This window comes from Mobula hypostoma, chromosome 13 (assembly GCF_963921235.1).
Source record: "Mobula hypostoma chromosome 13, sMobHyp1.1, whole genome shotgun sequence".
NCBI classification, from domain to species: domain Eukaryota; kingdom Metazoa; phylum Chordata; class Chondrichthyes; order Myliobatiformes; family Myliobatidae; genus Mobula; species Mobula hypostoma.
Window position 1 is genome coordinate 20,935,058 of NC_086109.1, and position 23,132 is coordinate 20,958,189.

General features: G+C 42.1%; 1 protein-coding gene across 2 annotated transcripts in view; it reads left to right on the forward strand.

The window, feature by feature from the left end:
* The window catches only part of LOC134355476 (putative helicase MOV-10), an 84,503-nt gene extending 62,721 nt beyond the window's left edge, over positions 1-21,782 (forward strand). Inside the window, exons 15-22 of one of the 2 annotated variants that reach the window (XM_063065412.1) lie at positions 1,910-2,018; positions 5,089-5,206; positions 6,522-6,713; positions 9,027-9,101; positions 9,975-10,100; positions 12,982-13,070; positions 14,743-14,864; positions 15,855-21,782. In XM_063065412.1, coding sequence (XP_062921482.1) covers positions 1,910-2,018; positions 5,089-5,206; positions 6,522-6,713; positions 9,027-9,101; positions 9,975-10,100; positions 12,982-13,070; positions 14,743-14,864; positions 15,855-15,919 — 896 coding nt within the window. In that variant the 3' untranslated portion in view covers positions 15,920-21,782. The remainder of the gene's footprint in view (positions 1-1,909; positions 2,019-5,088; positions 5,207-6,521; positions 6,714-9,026; positions 9,102-9,974; positions 10,101-12,981; positions 13,071-14,742; positions 14,865-15,854) is intronic. The other variant, XM_063065411.1, reaches the window with a different exon arrangement.
* The last annotated feature ends 1,350 nt before the right edge of the window (positions 21,783-23,132 follow it).

A 23,132-nucleotide genomic window follows, 5' to 3' on the forward strand; every position in this document is an offset into this window, starting at 1 on the left:
AAATTCCTTCCTCAAGGGATGTCCTTGTATTCTGAAGCTGTACCATCTGGTCCTAGACTCCCCCCTACAGGAAATCTCTGCACCTCCACTATATCTAGACCTTTCAATGTTTGATACATTTCAATGAGATCCCCCCTCATTCTTCTAAACTCTAACAAGTACAGGCCCAAACACATCAAATTCTTCTCATACCCTTTTAATTCCTGGAATAATTCTTGTGAACCTCCTCTGGGCCCTCTCCAATGCCAACATACCCGTTCTTAGATAAAGAGCTCAAAACCAGTAACAATATTCCATGCAGTCTGACCAATATCTTGTAAAGCCTCACCATTACATTCTTTTTTTAATTCCATTCCTCTCGAAATGAATGCCAACATTGCATTTGTCTTCCTTGCCACAACTCAACCTGTAATGTGATGATTATGAACCTCCCAGCTATCTTAGTTTGATCACTGGTGAACGCAGCAGGCCAGGCAGTCTAGGAAGAGGTGCAGTTGACATTTCGGGCCGAGACCCTTCGTCAGGACTAACTGAAGGAAGAGCTAGTAAGAGATTTGAAAGTTGGAGGGGGAGGGGGAGATCCAAAATGATAGGAGAAGACAGGAGGGGGAGGGATGGAGCCAAGAGCTGGACAGGTGATTGGCAAAAGGGATATGAGAAGATCATGGGACAGGAGGCCCAGGGAGAAAAAAAAGGGGGAGGGGGGAAGCCCAGAGGATGGGCAAGGGGTGTGGTGAGAGGGATAGAGGGAGAAAAAGGAGAGAGAAAAAAAGAATGTGTGTATATAAATAAATAACAGATGGGGTATGAGGGGGAGGTGGGGCATTAGCAGAATTTAGAGAAGTCAATGTTCATACCATCAGGTTGGAGGCTACCCAGACAGAATATAAGGTGTTGTTCCTCCAACCTGTGTGTGGCTTCATCTTTACAGTAGAGGAGGCCGTGGATAGACATGTCAGAATGGGATGTGGAATTAAAATGTGTGGCCGCTGGGAGATCCTGCTTTCTCTGGCGGTCAGAGCGTAGGTGTTCAGCGAAGCGATCTCCCAGTCTGCATCGGGTCTTGCTGCATTGGGAACACCCCTCTCACTATACCCGTTGCCCATCCTCTGGGCTTCCCCCCTCCCCCTTTTCTTTTCCCCTAGGCCTCCTGTCCCATGATCCTCTCATTTCCCTTTTGCCAATCACCTGTCCAGCTCTTGGCTCCATCCCTCCCCCTCCTGTCTTCTCCTATCATTTCGGATTTTCCCCTCCCCCTCCCACTTTCAAATCTCTTACTAGCTCTTCTTTCAGTTAGTCCTGACGAAGGGTCTCGGCCTGAAACGTCAACTGTACCCCTTCCTAGAGATGCTGCCTGGCCTGCTGCGTTCACCAGCAACTTTTATGTGTGTTGCTTGAAATTCCAGCATCTGCAGATTTCCTCGTGTTTTAGTTTGATCACTGATGAGAGGCAGGGAATATTGTTGTAGCTCTCTGGCTCCTCCTATTGGCCATGTTAGTTGTTTGCCATTTATTTTAGTGTGATGAGCGTTGTAATTTTTTTCCAAGATTCTTTATGGCATAATTGGCCACAGATACATGATGCACATTACAAAAGGTGGCCCGTGGTTAGAGTTTTAAAGGAAGGGAAATGAATGGGGAGATGTAGACTTTGCAAACCAGTGATGGGATGAAAGAAGTGTATTTTGTGCTGGAAGAGTGTGGAGATTTGAGGAATGTGGAGCTGGAAGGAGACAGTCGGAACAACATTCTGGAGCAATTCAAATACAGAAATAACTGTCTTGAAAAGTGTTTCATCTCTTGAGAGAAAAATAAATTTCATTCACATGGTATTTTTCGGCCATATTCTTCTGTTTATTAGGACGTCTGCTTCATTGTCCAAGTGACATTTACTCATGGTGTCTTTCAGAATTGTCTTTGCTGGAGCGGCTGATGAATGGGAATGCTCTTTACCAGAAGGATCCAGACAGTGGATCTTACAACCAAACTTTTGTAACAAAGCTTCTTCGTAATTACAGGTGAGACCTGCTCAGGTCGTATCTAGAAAGCCTTGGCCTGTGATCCTCTGACTAGTCCTGTGGTGTCTCAGCTTCATTCTGTACTAACCTTTTCCCTTCCATAGCTTGGAAAATGGTTTTCTTTCCTTTCTGGTGGTTCACCCAAGTGATCACTGTTTGAAGAATGTGCCTTCTGGCCATGGGTTTTTATTTTGTGGACTATTTAAGCAGAGTGAGCAGTACATAAAAGCAGTATCTCCTGTTCCCCACCTCTCCTCCGTATTTTACTAGTAATTTGTATATATTTTCGCTAATCTTTCTCCTCAACTTTTTTTTTCTTTCAGGAAAGCTCTACAGCTGTTCTACAGGCATATTATTTTGACATTGGGACTATGATTGTAGATGTTGGAGGACAGTGTGAGTGTGTGTGTGGGTGGAAGGGAAGAAGGAGAGCTGTTGTTTTGTTGCTTGTGCTCTGCGTTGTTCTGCCGAGCATTGTGGTCACTCTATGTTGGCTCCAGAATGTGTGGCAATCTTTGCGGGCTGCCCTCAGCACGCCCTTGGGTTATGTTGGCTTTATCACAAAGACTCATTTCCCTGTACGTTTTGATGTACATGTGGTAAATAAATTAATCGGAATCTGAATCTTTCAGACTTTGCCCCTGCCCAAATTTGGGCTGAAGGAGCTTGCAACCCAACTTGAAAAGGATCACGTGTGGATATTGGTGCTTTGCTAAAGTTACTCCCTTGTATAATTAATTAATGTTTCCTAGGATGAAAATGACCCATGACTCCAGGAAGTAAGGCTTTCTGTTGCTTTTTGGAATATACCTTTGAGGTGGAGGAATAGTTCCTGGGGGAGTGTTGAGGGAGCAGATTGTTATGCCTGCAGGACTGAGTTGAGTGGAGGATGGTACCGAGTTTGGATTGCCTGCAGCAAGCGCCACAAACTGGGGAAAAAGCAGTATAGCTGGATCACAGTCTGATTGAATGGCCTCGCCTGGAAGGGATGAGTCTTTGGCAGTGGATTCTCCTGAGTTCCCAAGATCTTGGTTACAAGTTGGGGTCACAGTCAAATGAGAATTGTCATTCTTGTTTATTCGCTTCCTGTGGTCATCTGTGGCTCAGCCAGGGACTTGAAATTGGACAGTTCCTTTGGGGAGATGGTTACTTTATTAGGTCTGGGAGGTAGAAACCATATGGAGAAGAAACAAGACTCTGAAAGTCTTAAGGTGGATGCTGTATTTTACCTGTTGTTGGTAGAGGAAGGTGAAATCCCCCTCGAGTCAGTTTTCTTCCCTTTGTAAGGACTGTAGAGTGCACTGGTCAGTGGTTCTTGTTTGAAGAGTGACAGGCATGTTTGAGAAGTTCTTGCTACTCACTTTTATTGAAATACATGATGGTAATCAGATTTAAAGGTGGGAAGTCATTGCGAGCAACCTGAGAAACCTCTCCACTTCCCTTCTCTATTTTTCCCTTGACAGGGCTTAGTGACCAATATCCATTATGTGCAGCCAGACATCCACAGTAATCTTAACTATACTTCCTGCTTCCTGCAAGGACTTCTTTCCACTCTCCAATTTTATATCTATAGTATCTCTTCCATTGACCAGACTTTCTGCACCCAGTGCACATTGTTTTCTCGGTCGTGGCTTCCCTTTATATCTTCTCCATTTCCCACACTTCTGCTCAACCCCTCTCCCTCTCTCCTTCCAGCCCTCAGATTCCTCGTCTGTAGATTGCCCTCTGATTTCTGCCAGCTGTGATTCTATCGCTGGACGTTCTTCCTTCTCTCCCAACACTCTGAGGAGACCCTTCCCCAGTGACTCCCTGTTTTAAGTCATTCAATGCATTTCTTGCAGCAGGTTCCCTTGTAACAACAGGAGATGCAATCAATCCCTGCCCTTTTACCTTGTGTCAGCCAGTGGCCCATTTGGTGTACTACATTTCTTAGGTGCTCAGTTCCATTTGACAAGTCAAATGCGGGTGATTGGCTGCTTTACGGAATGCCCCCATTCAGTCTGCTAGCACGACCATGACCTTTGCAGACTTCAATTATCCATCCTGCACCCGTTGTGACCTGTTTTCTGCCTCACACAACATTTCAACAAGCCCAACGCCAGGTCCGGGAACAGCAACTCATCTTCCTTCTTGCTTTCAGAAACAAGAGAATATCTGCAGGTGCTGCAGCTCTAAAGTAACACACACAAAATGCTGGAGGAACTCAGCAGGCCAGGCAGCACCTATGGAAAAGGGTACAGTCGACGTTTCGGGCTCAAACCCTTCAGCAGGAGCATTGTGTGTGTATTACTTCCATCTTGCCCTGCTGTAGCCCTAGTTAACTCAGGAATTTCAGATAACCTGCCCTTTCTCGTTTGCTTGTTTTGATCAGACCCATCAGTTCCGATGTATTTAGTTTTATTTAGAGATACAGCACAGTAACAGGCCTTCCTAACGCAATGAGCCTGTACCATCCAATTACACCCATGCATACATGTATGGAATGTGGGAGGAGACTCGTATGGTCACGGGGAGAACTTACAAACTCCTTTCAGATAGTGGAACTGAACTTGTGTTGATTGTCAGCTAGGAGACGTTATCACCAATCTGTACTGATGAGGAAGTCAGGTATCCATTTCAGATTTCCAGCATCTGCACACATTGCTCTTCAACGTGGCTCACGGGGCTGCTCAATGCTAGAGCATGAGCTCAGCAGAATTTGTGTTTAGAGGACTGTATTACTTGCTGTCAGCCATGATATAACCGAATGGTGAAAATGTCACGGGGTTATACTGCTTCCTCTTGATTGGATCATCTACTGGATCGGGGTTCCCAACCTTTTTTATGCCACAGACCCCTATCACTGATGAAGGGTCTGTGGATTCTCAGCTGGGAACCCCTGTTAGATGAACACAGAGGAACAGACATGTATATTGAATTGGGTTAAGTGTGTACTTCCCCTTTCTCTTTACCAGACTCATAACCTGTTGGGGCAATTGGCCTCTCTCGTGTTTTGATTTCCAAATGAATGAGAGGTCTGGCAGTACGTCTGACTATTTGCAGTAGTGTCTGTGGTTGCTGTGTTTATTAGGTCCCATCCTGAGATTCTCAAGATTCCTAATGAATTGTTCTATGAAGAAGAGCTTCAGAATCATGCTGATCCAATAATCAGCAACTCCTACTGCCAGTGGGAACATTTGCCAAAGCAGGTAAGCTTGTTTGACAGTGCTTAGTTACATGCACTACACATCAGCTAAGTTTGGGGCTTCTCTTGTGGTGAAGGTACAGTATTCCACCAATGTTGTGTGAAGTTCTGGGATTTAGACCCGTTGATGGATTATCTTCCAGATCAGTTTAAGGAGTACCTGCGTCAGGGGTTGTTGCAGTGTGCCTGCTGCGCCTGTCTGAAATGTCTGCTCCTTCTGCATATTCGCCATCCTGTGCACTGCCTTTTAAATGTTTGCATCCTCATTCCGTTACATCCCAGTCGCGTGTGAGCAGCCCAATGGGACAAGGAAACCCCTTGCTCTACGTCACTGTTTCCTTCTACAATGCAAGGGTTTCCAAAATGCGAGCTTTGGTATCTTGCATTTCTTGCTTTACCTACATATCTTATTTCCACTCCATGGTCGCTTCTCTTTATCTTCAGAAACATTTTTGAATTACATTAACCACATGCTACAGAATCAGGCCCAGTTACTCAGTGCTGATTATGCGAGTCTCTTTCTACTCCTTGATAAATTCATATTATTCTATTTATTTACTTAGATTCACCTTTAAATATATCTAAGTTATGACTACTACATTAAACTGTCTAAGGACATAAATTTCTCTTGAATCCTTTGATTATTGCATAACCAATTTGTGTCTTCCACTTTAGGACTCTTTCTCCTCAATCATCTTCTTCCTCAGCATCAAACTCCAACTTGGAGGGAAAAAAAATCTATTTTAATCATTTTAGTGGTCTGTTGGATGATTTTTCACCATTCCTATTCCATGCAAAAAGTGCTTCCTATTAAATCATCCTTCTGTTCTAGTGTAAAACTTTTTGAATTAAAATTAAAATCACTCCCTCTACTCAGAGGCCACTCTACAGGCAATGGTTATGTCATGGTGGAGGTGCGCGCTTTCCAAATTTTTGACAAGTGGGTGATGCTGGCATTTATTACCTATCAACTTCTAGAGGAGGTCCTGTAGTGATTGGGCCCTTGCGCACTAAATAGTTTGAGGCAGCAGTGTATCAGGATCACTCAGAGCAGTTATGAAATAGCTGACATTGATGAGGACTAGACTGATCTATAGACCAGCAGTGGTGAACCAGATGACAGAATTGATAGCCTTCCATGCACTTCCATTGTTTTTAATCATTCTATTTCTCAAATGTGAGTGCAAATCAATGTGTTCAAAGACTAATCATTTTGAGGTTGGGGGAGGAGTGCAAATTAGTGACTGAACATATCAATTTCAATCTCTGTGTATTAAGCAGTGTTCAAGATCCTGATATTGAATGCTTTGGAATTCTAGAATTTCCCCATAATCTTCCATGGAGTTCTTGGACAAGATCAGAGAGAAGAGAAGAGCCCATCCTTCTTCAATGTTGACGAGATTGATCAAGTGCTGTTCTACCTCAAAAGCCTTCTGACCAACCAGGGAAAGAAAGGTCTTGCCAAGATTTCCCCAAAAGAAATTGGAGTGATTACTCCTTACAGGAAACAGGTTTGGAAATTCCACTTTCAGTGTGATGTTGATAAATAACTTTCAGAGGAAATGCAAGGACAAACTTGACAGATCCCCAACCACTGTTTTCACTTGCATCAGCTTCACGGCAACAACTTCCCTCAAGTTTTTGATCCATCGTCTCTAGCATTCCTCCACCCAATGCTTCCACCACAAACAAGTAAAAATCATTGCCTCTACCTGAATTCTCTCCACCTGTTCAGAGTATCTGAATCATGGGGATCCTCTGCGTCGTCCTCTTATTTCTAATCCAGGGGTTCCCAACTTTGTTTTATGCCATGAAGCCTTGCCATTAAGGCAAGCTGTCTGTGGACTCCAGGTGCAGAACCCCTGCTCTAGTCCCAACAGGTTTTACAAATCTCAGAACTGTCCACTCCCCTGCCCTTTCTCACCATAACCACCCTAAATACTACCTTTAAGTATCTAATTACATTTTAAGTTATCAGTCTGCTTCCACCGTTCTTTAAGAAACTGGAGACCAGATCACCAGATTACATGTTCTGAACTCCCACCCTTGTTCTTTTCTCAATTACCTTTTTAAAAAAAGCAGCTTTTCAAAATTGAACAAAATGTCACGGCACGTCAGCGATGTAATGACTAGTTTGGAGTCAGAACAATAGAGAGGTGCTTCTGAAGTACAAGTCTTTGGAGGATACAGAGAGTAGTAACTAAAAGCTTGATCTGAGGTGGTTTGGTGGAAGGATATCTTAGAAATACAGCACAGAAAGTCGCTCTTTGGCACAACTCATCCCTACTGACCATATCTAAGCTATCCATATATAATATCAATAAAATGTAGCCCATGTGACCAAAAGCAATTGCCAGAGATGGACTGAAATGTGCTGATGTGTGCAAGAGGCTGAGGGTTAGAGAAGTATTGGGTATGAAGAAGGGTTGTGGGTGAGATGCTGGAAAGTTGTAGGGAGCTTACTTAAATATCCCTTCCTCCTATTGACAGCACCTCCTCTCCGTCCCTAAGCCTTAAGGAATTGAATGGAATGAAATTGAATTTATTACTTGCATCCTTCATATACAGGAGGAGTAAAAATCTTTGTTACATCTCCTTTCAAATGTGCAATGATAGTAATTTATAATAAACAGTATGTACAACAGGATAATCTATATAACATAGTTGCATCTATATAATCTATATAATATAGTTGCATCAACATGAATTAAGTAGTCTGATGGCCTGGTGGAAGAAGCTGTCCTGGAGCCTGTTGGTCCTGGTTTTTATACAGCGGTAACGTTTCCTGGATGGTAGCAGCTGGAACAGTTTGTGGTTGGGGTGACTTGGATCTCCAATGATCCTTTGGGCCCTTTTAACACACCTGTCTTTGTAAATGTCCTGAATAGTGGGAAGTTCACATCTACAGATGCGCTGGGCTGTCTGCACCACTCTCTGCAGGGTCCTACAATTGAAGGAAGTACAGTTCCCATACCAGGCAGTGATGGAGCCAGTCAGGATGCTCACAATTGTATCCTAATAGAAAAGTTCATAGAATTTGGGGGGCCATACCAAACTTCTTCAATCACCTGAGGTGAAAGAGGCGCTGTTGTGCCTTTTTTACTACACAGCCGTATGTACAGACCACGTGAGATCCTTGGTAATGTTTATGCCAAGAAACTTGAAGTAGTTCATCCTCTCCACCTCTGATCCATTGATGTGTATAGGGGTTAGTCTGGCTCTATTCCTCTTGTAGTCCACAACCAGCTGCTTTGTTTTTGTGACTTTTAGGGAGAGGTTGTTTTCTTGACACCACTGTGTCAGGGTGATGACGTCCTCTCTGTAGGCTGCCTCATTATTATTTGAGATTAGGCCAATCTGTGTAGTGTCATGAGCAAATTAGCAGATTGGAGCTGAGGGTGGCAACACAGTCATGGGTATGTAGAGAGTAAAAGGGGGTCTTAGTACACAGCCCCGAGGGGCACTTGTGTTGAGGGGCAGAGGTGAAGGAGCCCACTCTTACCAGCTGTTGGCGATCTGACACAGGAAGTCCAGGATCCAGCTACACAAGACAGGGTGAAGCCTGAGGTCTCTCAGCTTCTTGTTGAGCCTGGAGGGAATTATGGTGTTGAATGCTGAAGTCAATTGTGCAGACCACCCCACCCCCAAAGGTCAAGATCATCTAAGAAATTTTTCAACTCCTTTTAATAGAAGGGGATACTAAGATGTGTTGAATTAAGAACTAAGCAATGCAAATTGGGCATGGTCTGATGGAATGGCAGAGTGTGATCAATGGAGGGAACTGTGAGCAGTGCATTTTTGATTTGCTTCTCCCTTTCCCACAGGTGGAAAAGATCAGAAAAGCAATAAATAAAGTGGACAGAGACCTGAAAGCAATGAATGATATCAAGGAGTTGAAGGTATGTTTTGCCTATAGTGTATGCTAACATTGTCCTCTCTCCCTGCTTCTGCCTTTCCTTACTATCTGAAATTTTGTTCACATTGTGTTTGCAAATAGATATGAGTTGGTGATTACTTGTTGCCAGTGCTGTCTCATCTGCTCCCAGATAAATAGCTCAATTTAAAAACTTCTCAATGTTTTCAAATCTCTTTGCGGATGCAACCCTTCAATCCTAGAAGCTTGCATTATTGTCTCTTGGTCATACTTGAGTTTAATAGCAGTAGTAGTATGGCTGGCAAGGGTCTAATTTCAGGAATTCCTGCCCTAATATTTCCTATCTCATCAAAACCTGCCTGCCTTTCTGGATAAACAAGAGACTCTGCAGATGTTGGAAATCCGGAACAACATGCACAAAATGCTGGAGGAACTCAGCAGGTCAGGTAGCATCTATGGAAACGAATAGAGTTGATATTTTGGGCCAACACTCTTCCTCAGGACTGCTGCCTGACCCGCTGAGTTCCTCCAGCATTTTTTAATGTGTTGTCCCTCTGGATTAAGTTTTTGTACACCTGTCATGAAATCTCCTCTGTGAGTCAGTGTTTTTAAACTCTTGTGAAGAATAATCAGCTTCTACTCTTACCCCCCCCCCCCCCACCACCACCACATCTTGGCTTCTGCTACTTCCCTGTCTAGTCCTAATGAAGGGTCTTGACCCAAAATGTCAACTGTTTATCTCCCTCCATAACTACTGTCCACCTTGCTGAGTTCCTCCAGCATTTTGTGTGCATTGCTCAAGATTTCTAGCATCTGCTGTCTGTCCTGTGGGTGCTTGGGCTGAGCAGGAACAATTTCAGTGGTGTGCTGGTATTTTCATACACTTGCATTTCATTAGGTAGGATCAGTCGAGGAGTTCCAGGGACAAGAACGGAAGGTAATCATCATCTCCACTGTCCGAAGCAGCTCAAACTACCTACAGATGGATGAAGATTTCAATCTAGGATTCCTCAAAAACCCAAAGGTAAATTGACACCACTTTCTGTCATCCAGCTCTCATAATTCAGTCCAATTTTAATACCTCACAACATTTAATAAGGCCACATTTGGAGAATTGCATACAGTTCTGGTCACCCTGCTATGGAAAGGATGCCATTAAAATAGAAAGGGTGCAAGAAAGATTTAGGAGGATGTTACCAGGACTAGAGGTTTGAGTTATAAGGAGAGGCTAGATGGGCTTAGCCTTTTTTCTCTGGAATGTGGGGGATGAAGGGTGACCTCAGACTTTGTATTATGAGGGATGTGAATAGCCAACTATTTTCCCAGAGTAAGGGAGTCTAAACTCGGAGAACATAGATTTAAGGCAAGAGTAGAAAGATTTAAAAGGAACCTGAGGAGTGACATTTACACGCACGGGGTGGTGAATGGGCTGCCAGTGGTACAGGCAGGTACAATTACGACCTTTAAAAGACACTCAGACAAGTACAGTCATAGAAAAAGTACAGCACAGAAAAAGGCTGTTCGGCTCATCTTGTCAATTTTAAACTATTTAAACTTCCTACTCTCATCGACCTGCACTGGGGCCATGGCCCTCCATACCCCTACCATCTGTGTACCTATTCAAAATTCTCTTAAACATTTAAATCATTCCCACATCTACCACTTGTGCTGGTAGCTCAGTCCACACTCACCACCTTCCAAGTGAAAAAACTTACCCTCATATTTCCCTTAAACTTCTCACCTTTCACCCTTACACCATGACTTCTAGTTGTAGTCCCACCCCACCTCAGTGGAAAAAGCCTGCTTGCATTTACCCAATCCATACCCTTCATAATTTTGTATTCCTCTATCAAACCTTTAGTCTTCTACATTCCAAGGAATAAAGTCCCAACCTATTCAATCTTTCTTTATAGCTCAGTCCTCTTGTCCCACCAACATCCTTGTAAAATTTCCCTGTACATTTTCAAAATCAGACATGTCGTGAAATTTATTAACTTTCTGGCAGCAGTACAATGCAATACATAATAGAGAAAAACAATCACAGTAGATATATATTAGTTAACTAAGTAGTGGGGGGAAGAAAAACTGTAGTGAGGTAGTGTTCATGGGTTCAATGTCCATTCAGAAATCAGATGGCAGAGAAGAAGCTGTTCCTGAATTACCGAGTGTGTGCCTTCAGGCTTCTGTACCTCTTTCCTGATGGTAGCAATGAGAAGAGGTCATGTCCTAGGTGATGGGGTCTTTAATGATGGATGCCTTTTAGTGTCACTGCTCCTTGAAGATGTCTTCGGTACTACGGAGGCTAGTGCCCATGATGGAGCTGACTAGTTTTACACCTCTCTGCAGCTTGTTTCAGTACTGTGCAGTCGACCCCTCCGTACCAGACAGTTATGCAGCTAGTTAGAATGCTCTCTACAGTACATCTGTAGAAACTTGAGTGATTTTGGTGACAACCTTATTTACATCATTCCTGTAGGCAGGATAAGAAAGTTTTAGACTGATTTTGGCCAAAACTGGTAAATGGGACTAGCTCTGTTGAGTGACTTTGTCAGCAGGTACAAGTTGGCCCAAATGGCTTGTTTCTGTGCTGTATAACAGTAATGACAATTCTTTTCACACTAACCACTCCTAAATTCTGGTCAATTTGAAATGTCATACAAAAGGAAAAGAAAGTTGCCATTAGAAAGTTCTGAAGCTTTCTAGAGTCAATTTAATACTATTGAAGTGTAGACAAATGTTCATTTTATGAATATCTACATAATCCAGCTTTGGGTATTGGTTGGGGGCTCAGTATTAGCCAGTGGTACTCTATGCTTCACTTCTGATTGTACCGTGAAATCCTGAGCAGACAGAATCAGGTTTATTGGCACTGACATGTCGTGAACTTTGTTAATTTAGCAGCAGTTCAATACAATACATAATAAAGAAAAAAAATAAAAATAAATCAATTACTGTATATGTATATTGAATACATTAAAAATCATGCAAAAAACAAATATATATTAAAAAAGTGATGTAGTGTTCACGGGTTCAATTTCCATTTAGGAATTAGATGGCAGAGGGGAAGAAGCTGTTCCTGAATCGCTGAGTGTGTGCCTTCAGGCTTCTGTACCTCCTACCTGATGGTAACAGAGAGGCAAGGGCATGCCCTGGGTGCTGGAGGTCCTGAATAATGGACGCTGCTCCTTGAAGATGTCCTGGCTAGTTTGACCTCTGATGGAGCCGACTAAATTTACAACCCTCTGCAGCTTTTTTTCGTTTAACAGGGCTTTGGTTTAACACTAACTTAAAGAGATCCCCTGCATAATTGAAGGCAGATTATCCATGTACATTAGTCTTCGGCTGTCTACTAAGCAAGAGTTCAAGAGCCTTGGTAGAGTTGTACTGCGTAGAAGCAGGCCCCATGGTTCACCACATCCATGCCAACTTTTTTTCTCAACCTACCTAATCACATTTGTATTAGCTGTAAGGTTAGACATACTTGGATTTTTTCCCCTCCTCTGGAACATCAGAGATTGGAGGATGGGGTGTTGAGCTGATAGAAATCTGCAAGATTGGAAAAGGTGTAGTTTAGATTTCATGTGGTTGAAATGTCAGATATTTAGTGGTAGATGACTAAAGTGCTACTAACAGAGGTGGTAGAAGCTGTTATGATAGTGACATTTAAAAGGCATTTTGACAGGCACAAGAGTAGGAAGGATATAGATCATGTGCAGTAAGATAGGATTGGGTTGGTATCACAGTTGATACAGACAGCAAGCTGAAAGGCTGTTGTGCTCTTCTATTTCCCTCATTCTCTTGCCTTCCACTACCCCCCTCCCCAGTAAACTGTTGTATTACTATAGTGCTTTAAATAATGTAAAAACATGAATGAATCTGAGTAATCTTCCTTGTTCTCTCAACAGCGATTTAATGTTGCACTGACCAGAGCAAAGGCGCTGTTGATAGTGATTGGAAATCCTATAATCCTAACCAAGGACCCAAACTGGAACAGGTGGGTGGCTTGGTGCTGGTGGTGATGCCTGTTTTGCTGTCGTGTCTGTTCTTGTAATTTTCCAGAAGTTGCTCCTAGGTGGGGCTAGTGGTATTGCTGAGGACTCCAACAGTCTGGATTATACAGGGATTTCAGGGAATTGAAAATAAGTTTCCAAAATACTGGAAATACCCTAGATAGAATATTGAGAGGGTGGTGGTTATTTACATTTTAAGTGAAAGTTTACCGTGTGGAAAACTTCGGACACATTGACAATCTATTTTATTGGCCAGACGCTGATGGGGAGCATATCAGTAAGACGCTATAGAACATGTTAGGAAACCTGTGGAAGGGAGGAGGCTATTCAACCTCAGTTGAACAATGCCTGTATTGATTTCTTCTAATAATTCAAGTAGGTTCTCTTGAGAGTTGCATTTCAACCACATAGCTAAGTTAGCCTTGTAAACGATCTCATAAAAAGCATTCCTTGAAGGAGGCTGGGGCATCCTCAATGCTGCTAATATACATTAAGTGCTGTTAAGAAAGAAAAAAAAATTGGGTTCTACGCCTGAGCTTCAGGGCACGGGGGGGAGGTAGAAGTCACCCTTGGGCAAGGTGTAGCACCTGCTTAGCCATTCCCCCCCCCCACCCCCAAATGATATGGGTCACGTGAAGCCATGGGAGCTGGTGGTGGATGGTTGTATGAACAGCTAGTGCATATTGCAAGTCCTGGTTACGGGACCATCGCTGAAGACAATCTCTGAAGGGTATTGGTAATGGCTGGGGTCGTTGTCCTGTAAAGACACTGCCCAGGAGATGGCAATGGCAAACCACTTCTGTAGAAAAAATTACCAAGAACAATTATGGTCAAAGACCATGATTGCCCACTTCATATGACATGGCACATGACGATGACTCAAGAGCTGTACGTGCCCAAGTGCAGACTGTAATCTCCAAAAAGTAGAAAACCAATGAACTTAACACTTCTCTAAGATTATATAAATATTTGATAGGGTAAACTTGAAATATTCCCACATGATGATGGATCCAAAACCAGGGTGCACATTTTGGGAGATGTATCTTTCTCTATTGTAAGTAGTGTTTTAAAAAAAAACAAGCACTGGGTATTGTAGTCAAATAGTAGATACATTGAAGCAGAAGTCAGATAAACAAAAGGAGGAAAAATGGTTTTGGGGTTTGATGGAGTAGGGTTTGAGAAGTGTGAAGAACTTGAATCTTCTGTTGATTTGGAACTTTCTGTCCAGTCTGAAACAAAGTTTATGGAGTGGGATGGTCCAATTTATAGCTGGTTCAATTACCTAGTTCCATTTAGGTCAGGGAGAATGACTGTTTTCCTTTGGATCAAGCACTAGACTACCCCTGCATGTTGATGTTTGTTATCCACATTTAGGAAAATTTATGAATAGAAGGCAAGATTGACTGCAGCAATCTATTTACCCTCCTGTCCTAAGCCAGAGATATTAACATCAGAGTCTGAAACTATTAGGCTTGGGTCAGATAGTCAGGCAGTAGCACGAATAAAAATAGTTGGATGTACAAGTTAGACCTCATGGAGGAAATAGAAGGATGGGGAGGGACACAGCCTGAACAGGATTTTGAGAAATTTAAAGATGCATTATGAAGTAGTAATTGTTCAGGTTACTAAATACTGATTCTGTCACTTTATTGCCAGGTTCCTAGATCACTGCAAGGTCAATCAAGGTTACACTGGCTACAGAGATAGAGATGAAGATGAGATTGAAAATGGCCTCATTGATCAGCTTGAGCAGCTCAACCTTGGCAGCGAATCAACAGGTGATGACCCAGGCTACTATGAAGTAGCTGCATTTTTAAAAATCTGAAGTCCAGTTATAAACAATTGAAAGGCTGGGACATTAATTGGCCAATTCCAAGTAATCCACACTCCCTATGTTCCCTCCACACTATCGTTATTCAGCATTTCCACCCCCCCCCCCCACACTTCACTCACTTTTCCACCTAGGTTTCTTCTCCCTTGGTTAATGTTTCCACCTGCCTTCCCCACTTGGATCCATTTGCCCATCATCTTGTCTAGTTTGACCTCCCAACAGTTTACCTCTCCACACTGTATCTTGATGCAACTTCTTCCAGCAGTTTGTTCCAATATTCCAGCCTCTAGTATCTCCACAAACAACCTTCCTCTGATTTACCAACTGTTGGTTGCAGTCTAATAAACAGAATTGCACTATGTCAGTTGAGTTTTGAACACATTTGTTTTGTACTTCTGATACCTGGTTGTACCATCACTGGTTCCCATATGAAGACTGGCCTCTTGAATTGGATACTATGGTGGTAGCCTCTGAGAAGCTTGTAGGACAATAACACAATGGGGTGATACCTTGGCATTCAGACGTCACTGCCAGCATGACTTACAGTGCAGGCTTAGATTGGAGTTTGGGGATATAATTGCATCTAAGGCTGAATTAAACTGTTTAACTTGGGTGAGTTTACAAATGGGGAGCAAACACCCATTCTTTCATTTAAAGCTTGTGGGGAAAAAAAATGAAGTGTTAAATGTGTAATAATTATATTAGAAATAGTTGGTGAGCCAATATAATGAAAGAACACAAGACTCATCCAGGCAAGAAATAGATGTTATCTTGAAATGTGAGCAGTAGTGTTTTTTTGGATTGGATTTCTTGTATGAAACAATTTTTATCTACTGTTCATAGTACTGAAAGGGTGGTGCGGGGGGTGGTGGGGGAGAACAACCCTGAACTAGTGGGATATTGTGCAACGAATTAATCATTTGATTTGACTTGACAGGAGATCCTAATGATATCAGCATTGCCCAACAATACGTGGAGCCAGAATGGAGGAGTGAAGTTTAATTGACACTGGACAAGGTGTGATAGTACCTTGACACCTACATGATTAAAATTGAAGGAAATGCTGTGTTAGGGAAATGTTTATACAATATTTAAATACAAACTAATTCTTAATTGAATCTGAACCAAAAATAATAAATTGCATACCTGTGCACTTTCCATTTTCTACCAATGAGTTGATACTGTAGTTCTCCAGTATTTTTTTATGGCTGCATGAGTTTCATATTGAATTTTGGTAACTTTGAGTCATATGCAATTGAAGTTTGTGCTCTTTATAAATTAAGCAGTTTTACACAGACCAGAAGGATCATTTTTACATTTGAATTTGTTTAATTTGACTAGGCAAGAGTTTACAGGATCTAGAAGTCAGGGTCAGTGCGCGGCAACCAGAGGACTGTATTCCTATCTGAAACTTGTCACAGGAAAGGGCTGGATTGAAGTTAACTGAGGACATAGTCAGAATTGAAAAAGGTGTCTGCTTGGTACTTAAGTAAACAAAGGATTCCTGAGACTTTTTAAAAAGCATGTTACCTTTGTCAGGTCTTTAATGCTTTTTAATAGACTAATTATAGCAGAAACTTTAACCAGAAAATTTACCTAAAGGCTCAATTTAACTACCTGTGCACTGTCCAAGATAGATCTTTTATGCTGATCTTGTTTTTTTCTGAAAATGTGTAGGCAATTGGGAGCAGGGACATTTACTCAAAGTACTAAATAGTCACTTTAACTGTTAGTTTGCGTAATCTGATTTAAGCAATCAACCTCAAAGTGCAAAGTAAGCTAATGTGCTGAAAAAAATAATAAGGCTCAATTCTAATGCACTGCAGATGCTTTCTCTCCACCCTTTCAAATACAATCCCATATTTCTGCATTTTGGCTTTGAAAGCTTACTTGGGAACTGTACTAAATTATGGTAGCAGTGCTCATTAGTAGCAAGTTTTCCCAATGTTACCTCAATCACTGAAATCCAACTAGATAAAATATTTTAAAGTTTGAAACCAAATGTATAATTTGAGTCTGGGTAAATATGGAATGGAACAGAATAGCACACTGCCAACTTATTTCAACCTACTCCACAATCAATCTGATCCTTTCCTCCTACATAACCCAATATTTTTCTTAAATCTACATGCCTATTTAAATACTTTCTTAAATGTCCCTATACAAGTGTTTCAGGTACTTAACCACTGTTTATAAAACTACCTCTAACATCTCCCCTATACTTTTCTCTTAAATGATGATCTCTGGTATTGGCCATTAGCTGCCCTGGGAAAGAGAATGTGCTGTTATCTACTGTATCAAATCACCTCTCATGCTGCTTCACTCTGAAGAGAAAAGCCCCAGCTTACTCAACCTTTCCCTCACAAAGAATTAATTATGTACTGCACGAACCTTTAATAACAGGCTGCATTGGTTACAACCCTGCAACACTTGGCATAATTTCAAAATGCCTTGTTAGAATTCCCTCTTGCATATCACTGTCCAAGATATTTTGGTTACAGTCTTAAATACACAAGTTGGTGTTAAAACTGCTCAGCATTTATACTGGAATAGTTAATGCCTTTGTAAATTCATACTCAACCTACATTTCTGATCCAAATAAAACAAATGTTCCCATCATATTGTTCGGTTGGGTTGGTTCTTAATGCTAACAATACATTCCACTGTATGTTTCAATGTATGAGATAAATAAACAAATTCAAATGAGTTGTAAAGACCTGTGGCTTCTTATCTAGCTACTGCTGCATAAAAACAATGGAAATAACTGACAAGCTGTTAAGGTTGCTGGCAGGATGTAAAAGAGCTTTGCAAAGCAATATTTGAATGTGTCAGATACATGTCACCTCAGTTGTTTTAGATGGGATAGTGGGAGGGATGGCATGAGTAGAAGGGAAAAAGTCAGCAGTGCTCCATCAGGCCAGACTAGAGTTGTCGTCAAGTGAAGCTTTATGGGTGGGACAGAGGATGAAGAAAGGCATGACCACATTGAGCTATAATGTAAAACACCCAACAGCCCACAAGATTTAGAACAAATTTCTAGAGAGCAGACTGCAGTAGATGGTTGCCTCCCTACCTGGAGGTCTGTGACTCGTAGAGTGCTGTAGAGATCAGTACCGAGTTCATTTTTGATACAGATGACAAATGTGGTCAACTGGATCAGCAAATTTGCAATGGCTCCAGGATTGGGGTTTAGGAGACAGCAAAGACTACTTGAAGCTGGTATGGAATCTGAACCAGATGGAATTTAATGCAGACAAGGAAACTATTGAGTAAGGAGTTGGGATGTTAGCTGAAGTTGTACAAGACATCGGTGAGGCCTAATTTGGAGTATTGTTGCAATTTTTGTCATCCTATGGGAAAGATGCAAATTTTCTTTGTATTCTTTCAATTTTATTTACAAGGAAATTGCCAGGACTTGAGGACTCGTGTTATCCCCCAGAAAGTAGATTGGAGGGAGATTTGATAGTGTTAAACAAAATTATGAGGGAGATAGATGGGGATATGCAAGCAAGCTTCTTCTACTGAAGTTGGGTGAGACTACAATGAGGTAAAGGCTTCTGGCTGTATGTATTGACTAGTTAATAGAAACATAGAAAATAGGTGCAGGAGTAGGCCATTCGAGCCTCCACCACCATTTATTATGATCATGGCTGATCATCCAACTCAGAACCCCGCCCCAGCCTTCCCTCCATACCCCCTGACCCCCGTAGCCACAAGGGCCATATCTAACTCCCTCTTAAACATAGCCAATGAACTGGCCTCAACAGTTTCCTGTGGCAGAGAATTCCACAGATTCACCACTCTCTCTGTGAAGAAGTTTTTCCGAATCTCGGTCCTAAAAGGCTTCCCCTCTATCCTCAAACTGTGACCCCTCGTTCTGGACTTCCCCAACATCGGGAACAATCTTCCTGCATCTAGCCTGTCCAATCCCTTTAGGATCTTATACGTTTCAATCAGATCCCCCCTCAATCTTCTAAATTCCAACGAGTACAAGCCCAGTTCATCCAGTCTTTCTTCATATGACATTAGATTAAGAGCATAGTAACAAATAAAAACCAGCTTACACAACAGCAGGAAATAAGATCATATGACCTTGATTTTGCACTTCCCCCTTCAACTATAATATGTACAGGAGAGAAGTTCCACCTCTGCTACTCAAGTCTGCAACGTTCTGCTTCCCATGATTAAGAGAAATCAAGTGTTTGGGAAAGAATCAGTACTGCACAGAATGACAGCAAGTTATACAAACTGGCAAAGGAAATTCAGTTTAACTAGCCAGTCACTTCCTAACAAAGACTATGCTTTAAAACAAAAAAAAAAATTGGCATATCTATGGCCAGAGAAAGTCAGTTTTAAACAGCAAAGGAGAATACCTGATTGGGCAAGACCAAGGCTAATGTTGTGAGGTAATTTGGCTGTTTACCATCCATCTGTGAAAGGAAGCAAAAACAGAACTTGTACAGAGTGGAGGGTGGCTTTAAGGGCTGCAAGGTTGGGGAGTAGCATTGCTTGTTTGGGAAAATATTATAGCAGTGCTCAGGCAGGACAGATTAGAGGGCTTGTCTACCGAGTCCTTATGGGTGGAGCTGAGAAACAGGAAAGGTACGGCCACATTAGTGGGATTGTATTACAGACCACCCAATAATCAACAAGAATTGAAAGAGCAAATCTGCAGAGAGATAGCAGGCAACTGCAGGAAACAAAGTTGTGGTGGAAGGGGATTTTAATTTTCCATATATTGATTGGGTCTCCCATACTGTTAGGGGTCTAGATGGTTTAGAGTTTGTAAAATGTGTTCAGGAAAGTTTTCTAAATCAATATATAGAGGGACCAACTAGAGGGGATGCAATATTGGATCTCCTGTTAGGAAACGAGTTAGGACAAGTGACGGAAGTCTGTGTAGGGGAGCACTTTGGTTCCAGTGATCATAACACCATTAGTTTCAACTTGATCATGGACAAGGATAGATCTGGTCCGAGGGTTGAGGTTCTTAACTGGAAGGCAGCCAAATTTGAAGAAATGAGAAAGGATCTAAAAAGCATGGATTGGGACAGGTTGTTCTCTGGCAAGGATGTGATCAGCAGGTGGGAAGCCTTCAAAGCAGAAATTTTGAGTGTGCAGAATTTGTATGTTCCTGTCAGGATTAAAGGCAAAGTGAATAGGAATAAGGAACCTTGGTTCTCAAGGGATATTGCAACTCTGATAAAGAAGAGGGAGTTGTATGACATGTATAGGAAGCAGGGAGTAAATAAGGTGCTTGAGTATAAGTGCAAGAAAATACTTAAGAAATCAGGAGGGCTAAAAGACATGAGGTTGCCTTAGCAGTCAAAGTGAAGGATAATCCAAAGAGCTTTTACAGGTATATTAAAAGGATTGTAAAGGATAAAATTGGTCCTCTTGAAGATCAGAGTGGTCCGCTATGTGCAGAACCAAAGGAAATGGGGGAGATCTTAAATAGGTTTTTTGCATCTGTATTTACTAAGGAAACTGGCATGAATTCTATGGAATTAAGGGAAACAAGTAGCGAGATCATGGAAACTGTACAGATCGAAGAGAGGAGGTCCTTGCTGTCTTGAGGAAAATTAAAGTGGATAAATCCCCAGGACCTGACAGGGTGTTCCCTCGGACCTTGAAGGAGACTAGTGTTGAAATTACAAGGGCCCTGGCAGAAATATTTAAAATGTCACTGTCTACAGGTGAGATGCCGGAGGATTGGAGAGTGGCTCATGTTGTTTCGTTGTTTAAAAAAGGATCGAAAAGTAATCCGGGAAATTATAGGCCAGTAAATTTAACGTCAGTAGTAGGTAAGTTATTGGAGAGAGTACTAAGAGACAGAATCTACAAGCATTTGGATAGACTGGGACTTATTAGGGAGAGTCAACATGGCTTTGGTCAAATATGACCTACCACGCACAATCTATTGGAGTTTTTCGAGGAGGTTACCAGGAAAGTGGATGAAGGGAAGGCAGTGGATATTGTCCACATGGACTTCGACAAGGCCTTTGACAAGGTCCCACATGGGAGGTTAGTTAGGAAAATTCAGTCGTTAGGTATACATGCAGAGGTGGTAAATTGGATTAGACATTGGCTCAATGGAAGAAGCCAAAGAGTGGTAGTAGAGAATTGCTTTTCCGAGTGGAGGCCTGTGACTAGCAGTGTGCCACAGGGATCAGTGCTGGGTCCATTGTTACTTGTCATCTATATCAATGATCTGGATGATAATGTGGTAAATTGGATCAGCAAATTTGCTGATGATACAAAGATTGGAGGTGTAGCAGACAGTGAGGAAGGTTTTCAGAGCCTGCAGAGGGACTTGGACCAGCTGGAAAAATGGGCTGAAAAATGGCACATGGAGTTTAATACAGACAAGTGAGGTATTGCACGTTAAAAGGACAAACCAAGGTAGAACATAGGGTTAATGGTAAGGCACTGAGGAGCGCAGTGGAACAGAGGGACCTGGGAATACAGATACAAAATTCCCTAAAAGTGTCGTCACAGGTAGATAGGGTCGTAAAGAGAGCTTTTGGTACATTGGCCTTTATTAATCGAAGTATTGAGTATAAGAGCTGGAATGTTATGAGGAGGTTGTATAAGGCATTGGTGAGGCCGAATCTCGAGTACTGTGTTCAGTTTTGGTCACCAAATTACAGGAAGGATATAAATAAGGTTGAAAGAGTGCAGAGAAGGTTACAAGGATGTTGCCGGGACTTGAGAAACTCAGTTACAGAGAAAGGTTGAATAGGTTAGGACTTTATTCCCTGCAGCACAGAAGAATGAGGGGAGATTTGATAGAGGTATATAAAATTATGATGGGTATAGATAGAGTGAATGCAAGCAGGTGGCAAGGGGAGAAAAACACCAGAGGACATGGGTTAAGGGTGGGGGGGGGGGAGTTTAAAGGGAACATTGGGGGGGCTTCTTCACAGTGGTGGGTGTATGTAATGAGCTGCCAGACAAGGTGGTAAATGCAGGTTCTTTTTTAACATTTAAGAATAAATTGGACAGATACATGGATGGGAGGTGTATGGAGGGATATGGTCCATGTGCCAGTTGGTGGGACTAGGCAGAAAATGGTTTGGCACAGCCAAGAAGGGCCAAAAGGCCTGTTTCTGTGCTGTAGCTTCTATGGTTTCTAAGTACAAACCAGAGAATTGTAGACTAGTGGGCAAGTGACTAGAGTGGTTCTAAGAGTTCACCTGCATTTCAAAAAGGAAACACCAAGGGAAGTTAGTATGCCTTATGAATGTGAAGTCCCTCAAATTGATATTTTTTTTTTGTGAAGAGGTGACCAAGAGAATGAAGACAGGTTGCTAGTTTACATGGATTTTAGCAATGCCTTTGTCAATGTCAAACTTGGTAAGCTGGTCTGCAAGATTAGATCACATGAATCAGGGAGATCAGTCATTGGCTACAAAATTGACTTGATGGCAACAAGGATTGTTTTTCTGGATTGAAGTTCTTTGACAAGTGAATTGACTACATCCTTCATATATACAAGGAGTAAAAATCTTTACAGTACATCTCCATCTAAATGTGCAATTTATAGTAATTGTAATAGTGTGTACAACAGGACAGTCAATATAATAAATAGAATTGTATCAGCATGAACTAATCAGTCTGATGGCCTGGTGGAAGAAGCTGTTCTAGAGCCTGCTGGTCCTGGCTTATGCTGCAGTACTGTTTCCCAGATGGTAACACTTGGAACAGTTTGCAGTTGGGTGACTTGGGTCCACAATGATTCTTAAGGCCCTTCTTCCCCCCCCCCCAACACACCTGTCTTTGTAAATGTTCTGAATAGTGAGAAGTTCACATCTGCAGATGTGCTGGGCTGTCCACACGACTCTAGAGTCCTGAGATTGGGGAAAGTACAGATTCCATACCAGGCAGTGATGCAGCCAGTGAGAATGGTCTCAATTGTGTCCCTGTAGAAAATCCTTGGGATTTGGGAGCCCGTACAAAACTTCCACTGAGTTGAAAGAGGCACTGTTGTGTTTCTTTTTCACCACACAGCTGGTATGTACAGACCATGTGAGATCCTCAGTGATGTGTATGCCAACAGACAAAGCTGTTCACCCTCTCGACCCTAGATTCATTGATCAATGTCAACCTGTCAATTCCTCCAGCAATCCACAACCAGCTCCTTTGTTTTTGGACATCAGTCATGATGATGACTGCTGTAGGCTGCCTTTTATTTGTGATTAGGCCAATCAATGTA